At 46.4% G+C, this 14212-nt stretch overlaps 1 protein-coding gene across 1 annotated transcript in view; it reads right to left on the reverse strand.

Annotated features, from left to right (window-relative positions):
* Positions 1-3858: 3858 nt before the first annotated feature.
* The window catches only part of LOC127584739 (phosphoinositide 3-kinase adapter protein 1-like), a 112487-nt gene continuing 102133 nt past the window's right edge, over positions 3859-14212 (reverse strand). The window contains 3 exon segments of the mRNA XM_052041655.1: positions 3859-7062; positions 10516-10604; positions 11699-11769. Of these exon segments, the coding sequence (XP_051897615.1) occupies positions 6999-7062; positions 10516-10604; positions 11699-11769 (224 nt within the window). The 3' untranslated portion in view covers positions 3859-6998.

Consider the following 14212-nt stretch of genomic DNA (forward strand, 5'->3'; position numbering starts at 1 on the left):
GATGGTGATTCAAGGGATCCTGTTGGGAAGGCCATGACATTTGCTGAGTGACAGTCTGTTGTGAGGGGACGTCTTGTCCATTTCTCTCAAGGCATGGGCAGATGGCTGTGGCATGGATCCCCTGTCCTGTTGTGGGCTAAAACAGAGGGCCACATCAATGCACAACATCCTGGAGAAAGTGGCAGCTCCAGAAACATCTGAAAACCTTCCTCCAGCGGGAAATACAGGGACGCTGATGGGTTCAACATGGAAGTACCTTTGCCACAGGCTGAGAGGTTGGGCGGGACTGCCCATGGGAGGAGCACAGATTTCAGTCAGATAAAGGAGAGGGTGTGTGACAAGGCAGATGTTTAAAAGGGCTGGCTCCTGCGGACAGTCGGCCCGTGTATCTGTTGGAATGTGACTGAGCTTCAGGCATGGTGTGGAGCTCTGGGTCTCAGTGCTCCAGCTCTTCTTATTCAGGGGTGAGCTGCAGCAGGAGCACCAATGTTGGTCCCTGGCCTCACCTGGGACAGCCAGCTGTGCCACAACCTGCAGAACACAGCAGGCTCGTGGAACGTGTAAGCTGTGCTGGATACCATCTGGTTTAGGATTTCAGCAGCCCGTTGTCAGAAAACTGCTTACCTTGTTTCCCACAATACAACAATCATCACCCTTCAAAAGGGCACTCACTGCTTCCACACATCGGAAAGTTGCTGACTCAATGGGAGCTTTAATACTTTCTGATCGGTAGAGTTTTGGGCATCCTGAGTTGTCGCTCATGTGGCTGTAGGACTTCAACCAATTACAATGATGGACTATGGCTCAGAGTATCCTTGTCTTCCCTGGATACTGGACCTCAGCCAGAATGAAAAACATGGCTCAGGACATCCTGGATCGCAAAATAAAGTGATTGGACTTCTGTATCCTTGACAGGTGGATCATTCACTCACCCATACTCTCCAGTTCCCATGGGGAGCCAGCATCTCGATGAAAAAGAATTAGGGAACATGTCTAAAAGCTGCAAAATCAGTTTCCCAATAGCTTGAATGAACTTCAAAGGCACAATATAAATGCACGGCCTCAGCCTGTCCCTCAACAACTCAGAAGGACCAACCAGGCAGCATCACTGAAGTGACATCTCCTTTCTGTTTCCCAGCAACCATGCTGACCGTGGGAGAGTGGATTGAAAGTGTTTCTGCATTACTGTTCCGAGTGAATTCACGTCGTGTGTCACCCACCCGTCACAGACTGACCTGAAGATTGTCGTTCCTGCTAATCTGGGGTACATGTGCTGAAAGGGAGGGATCAGTCATCCTGGCCAGAGAGAACCTGACAATTCAGAGCAACACTGGCAGCCCTTAAAGGCAGCTGCGTGGGAGTACTGCCAGAACATATAAAATGAGGTGCTTTGCTGAGTTACTTCATTCAGGTTACAGCTAATCGACTCTGACAAAAACCCCTGAATCTCCACAAAAACAGCGTCTTAAAATAGAGAGTGGTGTTTGGTTTTTGTGGTTCGGACATGAGAGAGCCTTGGCAGATAACGTAAATGAGAATCCTAAGGGATTCTACAAGTATATGAAGAGCAAAAGGGTAACAATGGAGAGAATAGGTCACCTTAATGATCAGTGTGGTTGTCTATGAGTGGAGCCACAGGAGATGGCGAGGTCTTAAAAGAATACTTCCCATCTGTATTTATTGTGGAGAAGGTTATGGAAGCCAGGGAATTCGGGGAAAAGAACTGTGATGTCCTGATACATATCCACATTACAAAAGAGGTGCCGGTGATCTTAAACTGTATAAAGGTGGATAAAGTGTCTCCTAGGACGTCTTGGGAAGCCAGGCAAGAAACTGAAGGGCTCTCACAGAGATATTTGTATCATTGTTAGACACAGATGAGATATTGGAAGACTAGAGGGTGGTTAATGCTGTGCCTTTATTTAAGAAGGGTTGCAAGGACAAGCCAGAGAACTACAGGCTGGTGAACCTGACATCAGTGGTGGGAAATTTACTGGAGGGGATTCTGAAAGACAGGATCTACCTGTATTTGGAAAGGCAAGGATAGTCAGCATGGCTTTATGTGTGGGAAATAATGTCTCACAAATTTTATTGAGTTTTTTAGTAGGTGACCAAGAGGATTGGCAAAGGCAGGGCAGTTGAAGTGGTCTACAAGAACTTCAGCTAGGCCTTTGACAAGGTCCTGCATGGTAGGCTGGTCTGGAAGAATAGATCACATGGGATCCAGGGTGAGCTAGCCAATTGGATACAAAGTTAGCTTGATGGTAGGGTTGCTTTTCAGATTGGACGCCTGTGACCAGTGGTGTGTCTCAGGGACAGCTGCTGGGTCTACTATATTAATGATTTGGATGAGAATGTACAGTAGTTGGCATGGTTAGCAAGTTTACGGATGACAGCAGATTTGGTGGTATATTAGAAGATTGGCTAAGATTACAACAGGACCCAAATCAACTGGGAAAGTGGGCCAAGGAATGGCAGATGGAGTTTAACTCGGACAAATGCAAACTGTTGCAGTTTGGTAAGTTAAACCAGGGCAGGATTTACACAGTAAATGGAAGGGCCCTGGGGAGTGTTGTAGAACAGAGAGACCTCGGGGTTCAAGTACATAGTTCCCTGAAAGTGGTGAAACAGGTAGACATGGTGGTGAAGATGTTTGGTATGCTTGCCTTCTTCGGTTAGGGCATCGTGTACAAGAGTTGGATGTAATGTTGCAGCTGGACAAGATGTTTGTTGATGGGACCACATTTGAAGTATTGTGTACAGCTCTGGTTGCATGGCTACAGGAAGGATGTCATTTAGCAGGGGAGCATACAGAAAAGATTCACTAGGATGTTGCTGGGACCGGAGGGCTTGGGTTATAAGGAGAGCCCAGATAGGCTGGGACTGTTTTCCCTGGAGTGCAGGACACTGAAGGGTGACCTTATAAAGGTATATAAAATCATGAGGGGCATCTACACAGTCTTTTTCAGAGGATATAGGGCATAGGTTTAAGGGGAAAGATTTAAAAAGGACCTAAGAGACAACATTTTCACACAGAGGGTCGTGGGTGTGTATGGAACGAACTGCCAGAGGAAGTGGTAGAGGCGGGTACAATTACAACGTTTAAGAGATATTTGGACAGGTTCACGGATAGGAAAGGTTCAGAGGGATGTGGGCCAAACGCAGGCAAATGGGACTGGCTCAGGTGGACACTTTTGGCTGAGTTGGGCCAAGGGGTCTGTTTCCATGCTGTATAACTCTGACTCTAATAGACCTGAGCAGTGAAGGCAGCCTTGACAATAGCACATACAAAGAAAACATATTTTTACATGTTATCTACTTCACTGAGCACTGTGGGACAGTAGCCTAACCGGACAAATACTGGCACAGAGCCAAAGATTGTGAGAACAATACCCAAAAGCTCACAGGATTAGATGTTAAGCAGGTCTGGAGGGCGAGAGGGCCTGAAGGACAAGTGCGGGAGAAGGCTGCAGGGAGCTTGTGGACGTATGAGCACACAGACGCCTGCAAGCTCCTTGAGCTCACGGTCAGATGGTCATGCTGAACTACAGCTCTGCTGCTGAGGGACAGGCACCCCTTCTGTCCTAGTTGGATCCACAATGGAGCACATTGGACACATCCTCTGTACATCTCAGTTCCTGCCCATCTAAAATGTATATCTTGCTTTATGACTTCTATAGACCAGGAATTACCAGTCCTGGACCGATCATGTTTCCTGAGAAAAGTGTAAAGAGATCCTCATCCCTGTGGATGGCACAGACAGTTCCTCTTCGGAAAGTGTGCAGAGAAAGTCTACACTTGGCTTGTTCTTGAAAGTGCATGAAACTACAAGTAATGGATCACATTGTTCTGCTCAAATACATGACTTTAATTCCTAAGACTGCAACATTGTGATTAAAGTCCATATTTTCAGATAGATTTGACAATATTTGTGTATTTTCAAATCACTTAACACTGGTGCACAGAACAATATCAAAACATAATATGTTCCATTTAAAGGTCAGATTCTGTCAGACCACACAGGAAGATAAAGTGCACAAAGTCTAACCACATTCTATGCAATTACCATCATCAAATCAACACCAGGGGTCACCAGTGGCCAGAAATCTAAAAGAACTCGGCACATAAATGCCACATCTACAGGAGCAGGTCAGAGGCTGGGTATCCTGCAGCAAGGAGCCCATCTCCTGACGCTTTCCCACCAGCTACAGGTCAGGAGCACGGGAGAGTACTCCTGGCTCTGCTTGGATGAGTGTAACTCCAGCAACATACAGAAACCTTGAAGTAATTCAGGGGAAGGCTTAAATAGCATCGCCTCTGCCACCTTACGCAGTGAGCTGTCCTGCAGCTGTCACCTCTTCCTTCCACGGAGATACAACTCGCCACAGCTTCTCCCTCACCTGGCCAGCCTGTGACCTCCGACTGCCTCGAAGGAGAAGGTCAACAGGTGTGTGCAAACCACCCTGCCCACCAAGCTGCTCCATGGGTCCCATATTTTATGACTGAGAAGGATCCCTTTAGCCCATCGAGTCTATGCCAGCTGTCAGCTTATTCCCATGTCTCATTCCCCCACACTTCCCTCCAACCTGTTCTCCCCCTCATAGATTCTTAATCGATGAACCAAATGGCTGTGAGTTGTACAGTCACACACCAGCATAACCTTAAATAGTCCTTCATTGTCACTGGGTCAAAATTCTGAAACACTCTGACTGTTAGAAGTGCAGGAGTATCTTCACCAGCTGGACTGCAGCAGTTATAATGACACGAGAGGTACCACTGGGTCCACACTGGCTCTTGGGGAGTAATTCCCATTTACCTCATTCTCCCTCCCCTCATTTCCCTGTATCCCTGCAACTTACTCTCTCACACGTGCTCATCCCTTTTAACCTATACTCAGTGGTAATTTATAGCAGTCAATTAATGTAGTAACAAGTCTTTGGGACTTGGAAGGAAACCAGAGTACCCAGGAGAGCCCCACACAGTCCCAGGGAGAACGTGCAAACTCCACACATGCAGCACCCGAGGTCAGGATCGAGCGTAGGTCCCTGGAGATGTGGGGCAGCAGCACTGGTCAGTGTACTACCACGTCCCCTGCAATCAAGGTGTCAGCTCACCAACCTCAAAGACAACTGAGAGGGCGATATGTTGCCAGTGGTGATCACATCACATGAATTAATAAAAAAAAGACAGCAGTGCGCCTCAGGGTGAATGTTAATTTGATCATTAGAGCATACAGTTGTTTAAACATTCATAAACAAAATCTCACGTAATGAAAATAACACTTATTTCAAAAACATTGTACCAGCAGAACTCACCACAATCTCTCTCATTAAATGCCCTCTGAATCCAACCACTGTGTGAAACAGTCACCACGCCTGCTGTTGATTCACTCTCTCTCCTGTGTACTCATTTCCTTCTCCACCCTTACCTGATGATCTCTTGGGTAGACTTACTGACAAACAATGAGACTGGTGGCACCAGCCAGGCAAACTCACAGGATGCAAGTGGAGGAGACAGGGACACCCCTCATTGTCCCAGTGGGGATACTCTTGCAAGACTGAGGCATAGGCACTTTGCAGGGTAGGGGAGAGGGCGTTTACTGTCTAACTCACATCTCTCTCCTAACCGAGCACCAAATTAACAGACAAAACATTGCTAGAGCCCCAAAATGAAATGCTTCATATAAATATTTTACAAAGACGATTGTATTTTACAGCAAAAATTATTCAGATTACAGAAAAAATCCAGTTGTATGGGATGTGTTAATGCAGCAAATCAGACCATGAACCGAGAAATAAATCTTCCTCCCACTACAGACAAGTTAGTCCAGAATCTAAAGCACTTTGCATAGACTTCAAAGTGTAAATCAGTGAAATGCACAGTTACCAGTGGCACTGAAAGCACTGAAATCAGTCATATTCACCTGATGGTACTGGGGTGGGGCAAGAATTGTGGAGCAGGGTATATTACTGGTCAGGGGCTTACAGATCACAAAGGGGAGCATCAGAACGAGGAGTGTTGTTTCTTGCTGAAAGGAATGCGTATAATGCAGCAACAGACCGGATCTGCTGGCCCGCTCTACCCCGATCAGTGCTCCAAAAGGTACCTGATAAAGGTACTTAGGAAAAGATCACTGTGCAGTTGCTATCTCCCTAACCCTGATGCTGGGGGGTATCAATCCTCATACTCAGGGCTGCTATACAGGTTTTCATTTATCCTTTGGCAAAAGGCATTGCTGAGAGAGGTTTACATATTAAGGGTGATTTTGCCTAAATCTCTCAGACAGACTCAGGACTTCTTGAGTTGCCCTGCCAAAGATTTCCTCTGGGAATAACTGGATTGAGGAACCATCTACACTTCTGTCATGAAACAGGAGCAGATGGAAGATCTTCATGATTGTACCATGCAAAATTATTCAGCTAAATATCATAAGAACATAGAAATAGGAGCACAAGTAGGCCATTCGGCCCCTCGAGACTGCTCCGCCATTCAATAACGTGACTGATCTGACTTTGGCCTCAGCTCCACTTTCCTGCCTGTTTCCCACAACCCTCAACTTTCCAATAGTTCATCATTTGTTATGTAAATTGTTAAATGCTCAATGGATTCTTCTTGAATGCAGAATCGATGCGTGTTCAATCTGTTCGACTTTCCTACAAAAGTGGCCATTGCACCACACAGGGTCAAGTAGGGAATTGGTTGCTCATTTGAGACTCGGACAAGCACAGTCTCATTGCACTTGGTGTAAAGTAGCTGCTCTCTGCTTCGTTTCCATGGTTTTAATGAGTAATTTGGTAGTTCACATCTAGATTCAAATAAATACACTGACATTCTCGGAGATGTCCTACATGGTTGTGTCAACAATAGTGCAGCAGACGTTTAGCACAAGTTGTAAAGGTGTAAAACTTGGAATTAACCACACTTCTTGTCCCAGGTGGTTCAGGTGTGTTGCATGTTTGATGATTCATGCAGAAGATCCTGTTGTCCTTGAGATGTGACTATCGGCCTCTAGGTGGCACTGGAGGAGCAGAAGCCGGCTTTGCTGATGGTTGGTTTGGACTCCTACAGAACAAGCACAGGGTTAGTGGTGGAATCCCACGGCTGGAAGGTCGCGACAACGGCCGAATCCCGCGCTGATGGAAAACAAACACAAATTCAATCCATTTCCCTCTCCACAGATGAAGCTTCACCTGCTAAGTACCAATAAGACTCTCATAATCCAACATCCAGTTGTTCAGAAGTTCTGGCATCTGGCTCACTCAGACACTAAAGTAGGTGGTATAGTGGACAGTGAAGGTTTCTTAAAATTACAGGGGGATCTTGATCAGCTGGGTAAGTGGGCCGAGGAGCGGCAAATGGAGTTTAATTCAGGTAAGTGGGAGGTGTTGCATTTTGGAAAGTCAAATCAAGGTAGGACCTTCACAGAGAATGGTATGGCCCTGGGGAGTGTTGTAGAACACAGGGACCTTGGAGTATAAGTACATGGTTCACTGAAAGTGGAGTCACAGCGAGACAGGGTGGTGAAGACAGCTTTTGGCAAACTGGCCTTCATCAGTTAGGGTACTGAGTATAAGAGTTGGGAGGTCATGGTGCAATTGCACATTGGTGAGGCAGCACTTGGAGTATTGTGTTCAGTTTTGGTCGCCCTGTTACAGGAAAGATGTTATTGAACTGGAAAGATTACAGAAAAGGTTTACAAAGATGTTGCCAGGACCTGAGGGACTGAGTTATAGGAAGAGGTTGGACAGGCTGGACTTCATTCTTTGGAGTGGTCTTTTTTGCAAGGTTGGGGAATCAAGAATTAGAGGGCACAGACTTAAGGTGAGAGGGGAAAAATTTAATAGGAACTTGAGGGGCAGCATTTTTTTCCCGCACGGAGGGTGGTACGTGTGTGAAATAAGCTGCCAGAGGAAGTGGTTGAGGCAGGAACAACTTTTAAAAGACAGTTGGACAGGTACACAGATAGGACAGGTTTAGAGGAATATGGGCCAAACGCGGCAAATGGGACCAGCTTAGATGGCATCTTGGTCAGCACGGACCAGTTGGGCCGAATGGTCTGTTTCTGTGTATCTGACTCATTGGTTTGGAATGTGAGCCGGGGTTCTGGAGTGTCGGCTGTGTGCACAGCCGAAGCCGGGGTCAGGGTCCAGAACACCAGGGATCAGGAAATTGTGGGTGGGTTTGTGTCCAGAGTTGGTGTCTGGAGTGTTTGCATACTTCCTGCTCCCTTTAACCTCACCAAATTCACTGGAACATTTATTATCATGCAAAAACAGTGAAATAGAAGTCTGCTGGGCTATTACAGTAACACCTCATAGTCCGGAACATCTGGCCGTCCAGCACCATGGAAGTCACAAGGGTGCCAAGACTGGAGTTTTACAGTTTTACAAGCCTGCAGTTGTTGTGACATTAGCCCCACTAAAAATCTGTTAACTGGACCCCTTGCTGCACACTGTGAGCTCTGCTCATCTGTCACTGACTGCCACTGGCTTCTGATAACACCACACCACCACTTAACAATTCCCCACACCCTCTATATTCCCAAATATCCCCTCAGCCTGAACTCTCGCTGCACACCTACCCTCGCCCTCTCCCCTACTGGCCCTACGCCATTTCTATAGCAATTCTCATGACCTCAGGATGAACCAGATCTAGTTTTGAGTCTGCTCATTCCTGTAACGTAGGAGACACAGAAGACACTGTGCACACAGCAGCATTCCCAACCAGTGACATGACAGTGGTTTCATGAGACTGATGGAGGGACACGGGAGATGAGGATGGAATAGCATCAACATCTGCCGCAGACACCTACAGCTATCTCAAGTAACCATTTGGAATATTGTGTTGAGTTCTGGTCACCCTGCCATAGGAATGATGCCATTAAGCTAGAAAGAGTGCAGAGGAGATTTACGAGGATGTTGCCAGGACTCGAGGGACTGAGTTATAGAGAGAGGTTGAGCAGGTTGGGACTTCTTTCACTGGCGTGTAGGAGAATGAGGGGTGATCTTATAGAGGTGTATAAAATCATGAGGGGCATAGATAGGGTGAATGTGCACCGTCTTTTTCCCAGGGTTAGGGAATCAAGAACAAGGGGGCATAGGTTTAAGGTGAGAGGGGTGAGATTTAATAGGAACCTGAGGGACAACATTTTCACCCAGAGAGTGGTCAGTACATGGAATGAGCTGCCAGAGGAAGTGGTTGAGGCAGGTACATGGATAGGAAAGGTTTAGAGGGATATGGGCCAAATGCAGGCAACTGGGACTAGCTTAGATGGGAATCTTGGTCGGCATGGACCAGTTGGGCCAAAGGGCCTGTTTCTCTGCTGTACAACTCTAGACATCCTCCCACTCGGCCTCCTGTAAACTCTCCATTCCATTCTACCAGTTCCTCTGTCTCCATTATATCTGGTCTGAAGCCAAGACCGTCCACACTAGTGCCTCCAAGTTGCCTTCCTGAACCATGGCTGCCCCACCACCAAAGTGGACAGATCCCTTGACCACTGCCAGTGCTTTAATCCCCAGCCCTCTCCCACCCTGACCTCTCAGTCTGTGGTCTCCTGCACTGCTTCAACAAAGCTCCACGTAAGCTTGAAGGACAGGACGCCCTCTCCTGCCTGGGCGTGTTGTAGCCTTCAGGATTCGATATTGAATCCTACAACTTCTCTGTCAATAACAGAACTAGCCATCTCTGCAGCAAGTCAACCCTCTCAATACTGGCTGTTTTTCTCTCTCCATTAGCACAGCCTGACCTGCTGGGCATGTGCTGTAGCTCTGCATTTCACATATTTACATTCCTTTGTTACAACCCATTGACTGGATGACCTTGTTTATAGCTTGTTTCCACAGGAAACCCTGGCCTCACCCTATCAGGAATATCTCCTTTGTCCTATCCACTTCCCCCATCCTCTCTCCAACTCAAAACCAATTTGCTTTCCCCCTTTCACAGTTCTGACAAAGGATCATTGACCTGAAACATTGACTCTGCTTCTCCTCCTACAGATGCTGCCTGACCTGTTGAGTGTTTTCCAGCATTTTCTGCTCATGCACTAGAGACGTGACATCCTGTGCACCCAGCAGAGGAAGAAGATCTAAAGAATGGTACCGCCCAGTGGAACATTCCTTAGTGCAGGGGGATGTAGGTCGGGATGCTTATGCTCACGTCTCTGGTATGGATGTGCCCCTCTTCCTCACAGTATGTCTATACGTTGCTACACTTCCAAATGTACTGCATTAGCTGAAGTGCTTGAGGTCACGGAAATTTCTGTACAAAGGAAAGTGCTTTTCTCCCTTCATTCCTACATTCTGTAATTAAATAACTCAACCACCTAATCAAGGTTATGACCAGTCAATGAAGTGTATCCCAGTCACAGAATAGAGGACAATTATGAGAGGGTCCCATATACAACGCAGATCTGAGCAATGGTGAGTCTTTAGCTGAACTTGAGAGAACTGCTGGGAGTTCAGATGTCACCACGCTAACTGGTTTACAGAGCCGCTACTGGCCATCAGCAGATACCTGGCTGGTCCACGGGGAGGAATTCGAGGAGGTGGTAAACTTGGTGGCCGCTGTCGATTCAGACGCCCGCAGGTCACTGGCTCGTTGTCCTTGTGTTAATGAAAACAGCAAAGGAGAAACAACATTAGGTGACTGCAGGTAAAACAGGGAGAGTGAGGTGGTGTCTCAGTGATGTTACCCTGTGTAGACTGTCACGCTAAAAGGGCGCTGGATATTCTCCCAGTCACCCAGTTTAATCCTCGACACAGTGTAAAAAGCCAGGATCTCTGTGCCCTGCCCGTGTAACAACCATACGGGTTACATTCAGACCAGTGGGTCCACACAACTCTCCTTCCTCCTGAATTTTTCATTCCGGAGTTGCAGGCAGTTGGGAGAGTGCAAAGTCACAATCAGTACTCCTGACTGTTTGTCAACCATGCCTCCAGCTGTCTTTCCCCTTCCCCACGAAATCAACCTTCACCCAACCTCTCCCCGCCCCATCTTTCTCCCACCTCTATCCCAGCATCTCAGAACTCTTTCCAACCACAAAATCTGCCTTTGAACCTCTGCACCATTCCCACTGCACGGATATCAGAGACCGTTCCCTCTTCTCAGGTCCAGTGTCTTCCATTTGAAAATTGCTGCCACCACCCATACCCTGAAGAACCCACCCTCAGCTCCCACTCCATCACCAATCTCAGAATATGTTCTCAGGGTCAAAAGTGACCTCCTCAGTGACAATGATGGACTATGCCTTATCGGCCTATTCTCCCAGTGGCCATGTTGACTACACCATCCTCCACTGCCCTTTGCTCATTTTCTCAACTGAAGCATCTCTGCTTGCATTCCACTACCTCCAGAGTCCCAGCAGGACAGCCCACCTTTCACTCAGCTAATGATGTCCCCTGGAGTCACTTTCCAATGACGTGGGTCACCTACACTGTGCAGTCATGATGTCCCTCTCAACCTTGCCGTCAGACTGCTGCTTCAATCTTCAGTCCTGTGTCAGTCTTCTGGTAGCCACCAGGAATTTAAGCCATTTTCACAAGCCCCTCCTCGAACTCTTCCAACTCCTCCCTCTCCCTCCCCGACCATCACTCCTGGCTGAACAAGTCCGATTGTAACCGACACTTTTGGTCCTTTTGCTGGCAATGCCTCCCTAATACTCCAAACCAAGAGGGTTTGTGATTCAAGTGAGAGTTACCTCATTGTCGCCCTCCGCTCCACTACTTAAACTCAAAACACTCCGAGTACTGGATCGGCTGCTGAGACTACCTGCACAGACAGAAGATGTGATTTAGAAAGGGAGCCAATTCACAGAAGGAACTTTAGACAAAGGATACAAAAGTACCCAAATCCCACTCTGCCAAAACAGCTCAGGGAGGGAGAGCTGGACTGCATTGTTTTGATTTTATATAAAATTAAGTGAAGATTAAATAAAAATTCTTGCAGAATTTGAATAGTGTTTGTTCTACATATCACAAGACTTTCATGCATCAAGCTCCTGAATCAACTAATGCAATGCGAAAGCAGAGGGATTTACATGGATAGTGCGTTTTTATAACCCTGCTCAGGAGGAGGCATTCAAACTGAAATTAACATTTTGAATATATCATCTTTAAAGTTTCACAGAACTACTACGTTCTCAGAAGGTGCTTGAAAGCAGCTTAGATCTTTATCACTCAGCAATTAAAGTATTTCATCATGTTGGAGCAAGATTTTTCCGATGCTCCTTGGCTGGAGATTACGTTAGAAATACTGGTGGTTATTTTTGGATAGTTTGCACCCCTCTTTTTCAGTCTTTCCTGACAACTCCTTCTCTGCCAAGTTCCTGTATAATCTGGTCCCTCATCATCAGTTCACCCTCAGTTTTCAAAGCCCAAGAGATAAAATGTACAAGTTCCCACAAACAGGAGGACTATGTAAATATATTGGAAATGTATTCAAGCTGGGGAAAGTGAAAGGAAATGTGATGGGGATGGGGCATTTGTAGGGGTGGGGGTAGATACTGCTCTCTGCATCATCAAGCACGGGTCCCAAGGACCAAGTTGTCTGCCTGCTGCTCTATCCTTGGAACTGGAAGGGGAAAGCTCTTGTTGTCACAGTCCATGGGAACCAATGATTTAGATGTGATGGATGAGATTCTGCTGAAAGGCCCAAGTTAAAAAGAAATGTGATCATCTCCCGATTACTATCTAGCCACCTACAAACTGGAAAAGCGTCAATAAAATCAGAAAGTTCAGAGCCTGGTTTGGGATAAAAGGGTTTCAGTTCAAGGGGCCCTGGCAACAGTGCTGGGGAAAGAGGGACCTGTTCCAATGTTCACAAATTGAGCTGGGACTAGTGCGCAACTGGGCTGCAGATAAGGCTTTAAAATAAATAATGTGGCGTGCAGTGCTCTTGTAAGGCGAATCTTAAGAGTTTTAGAGAAAGGACAAGGTGATGGTGAAGGCTGGCAAAATGAGGAATGATAATCAGAGGGTGTTGGGAAGGGATAGAGGGGTAGAGACATGAGCACAACAACTGAAGCCAGAACAGGGAATGTGGCACAAGGGCAAAACTGAAGGTTCTTTATCTGAATAAACACAGCACTTGTACTAAAGTAGAATAATTAATGGCACCACTGGAAATACATGGTTGTGAGCTACAAATCTTCACAGGGGCATTGTTGCAAAGTAACCAGGATTGGGAATTACATATTCCAGGATACATAACCTTTATAAGAGAAGCAAAATGTAAACGGAGTTGGGGTGGCCTTGATTTAAAAAAACAGAACAAAGGCAGTAGGGGTAAGAAACAGCTAGGGGCAGAAAACATTGTTGGGAGTTGTCTAGAGGTCCCCGAAACAGTAGTGGTAATGTAGGGTATGGTGTAAATTCAGAAGTGGAGTCAAACATAACAACGGTAAGACGATCTTTGTGGATGACTATGATTCATGGAGAAGAGTGGAGTTAACAAATTCATGGAAGGTGTAGGAGATCAGTGTGTTGAGAAATCGACAAGGGAACAGGTGATTTTACAACCGGTATCGTGCAATGAGGAAAGGTTAGTTGACGATCTCTCTGGTAATTACATGACCGGAAGGGAAGGACGATCAGAAGTGATTTAGTTCAATCTGAAACCAGGGTCTTAAATCTACATAAAGCAAACTATGACGATGCGAGATGTGAGTTGGCTATAGTGCTCTGGGAAGCTACATTGAAAGGTGTGACATCTAAAGAACCAAAACATAATTTACAACCCTCTAAGGTTAGCAGAGGCAATGTGGGTTGTCCTCTCTCTGCTGTGAGAGTGTCTAAGTGCCGACTCACTGCACCCCATAATTTAGTGCATTTGACCTCCATCATTCGAAGAAAAGCCAAAGGTGTCGGAATGTGCCGAAATATTCCACAAACATGCTCATACTTGCTGTGCTGGATGTGCTTCCTGTATTCCACTGTCCCCGTTGTATCCCATCTCGGACTGGACAAGGCGGGATGAATCTGGGGTTAGCTTCATACACTCCACACTCTGCTACTCTCTGGAATGTCTTGTGGTCGTGCAGGAAGGGTGATTTCCATCTCTAAGTAGCCATCACAACAGTTACATTTTAATACTCTTGATATATAGCGGTGATCATGTCTGACATGGTGCTGGATCAAAGGCTTTGCAAATAAAACACTTTGTAACCCAGCCTCCAACAGGAAATATCTACAATTACAAACACGTGCACAATGAT

The sequence above is a fragment of the Pristis pectinata genome, chromosome 30 (assembly GCF_009764475.1).
Source record: "Pristis pectinata isolate sPriPec2 chromosome 30, sPriPec2.1.pri, whole genome shotgun sequence".
Taxonomy (NCBI): Eukaryota; Metazoa; Chordata; class Chondrichthyes; order Rhinopristiformes; family Pristidae; genus Pristis; species Pristis pectinata.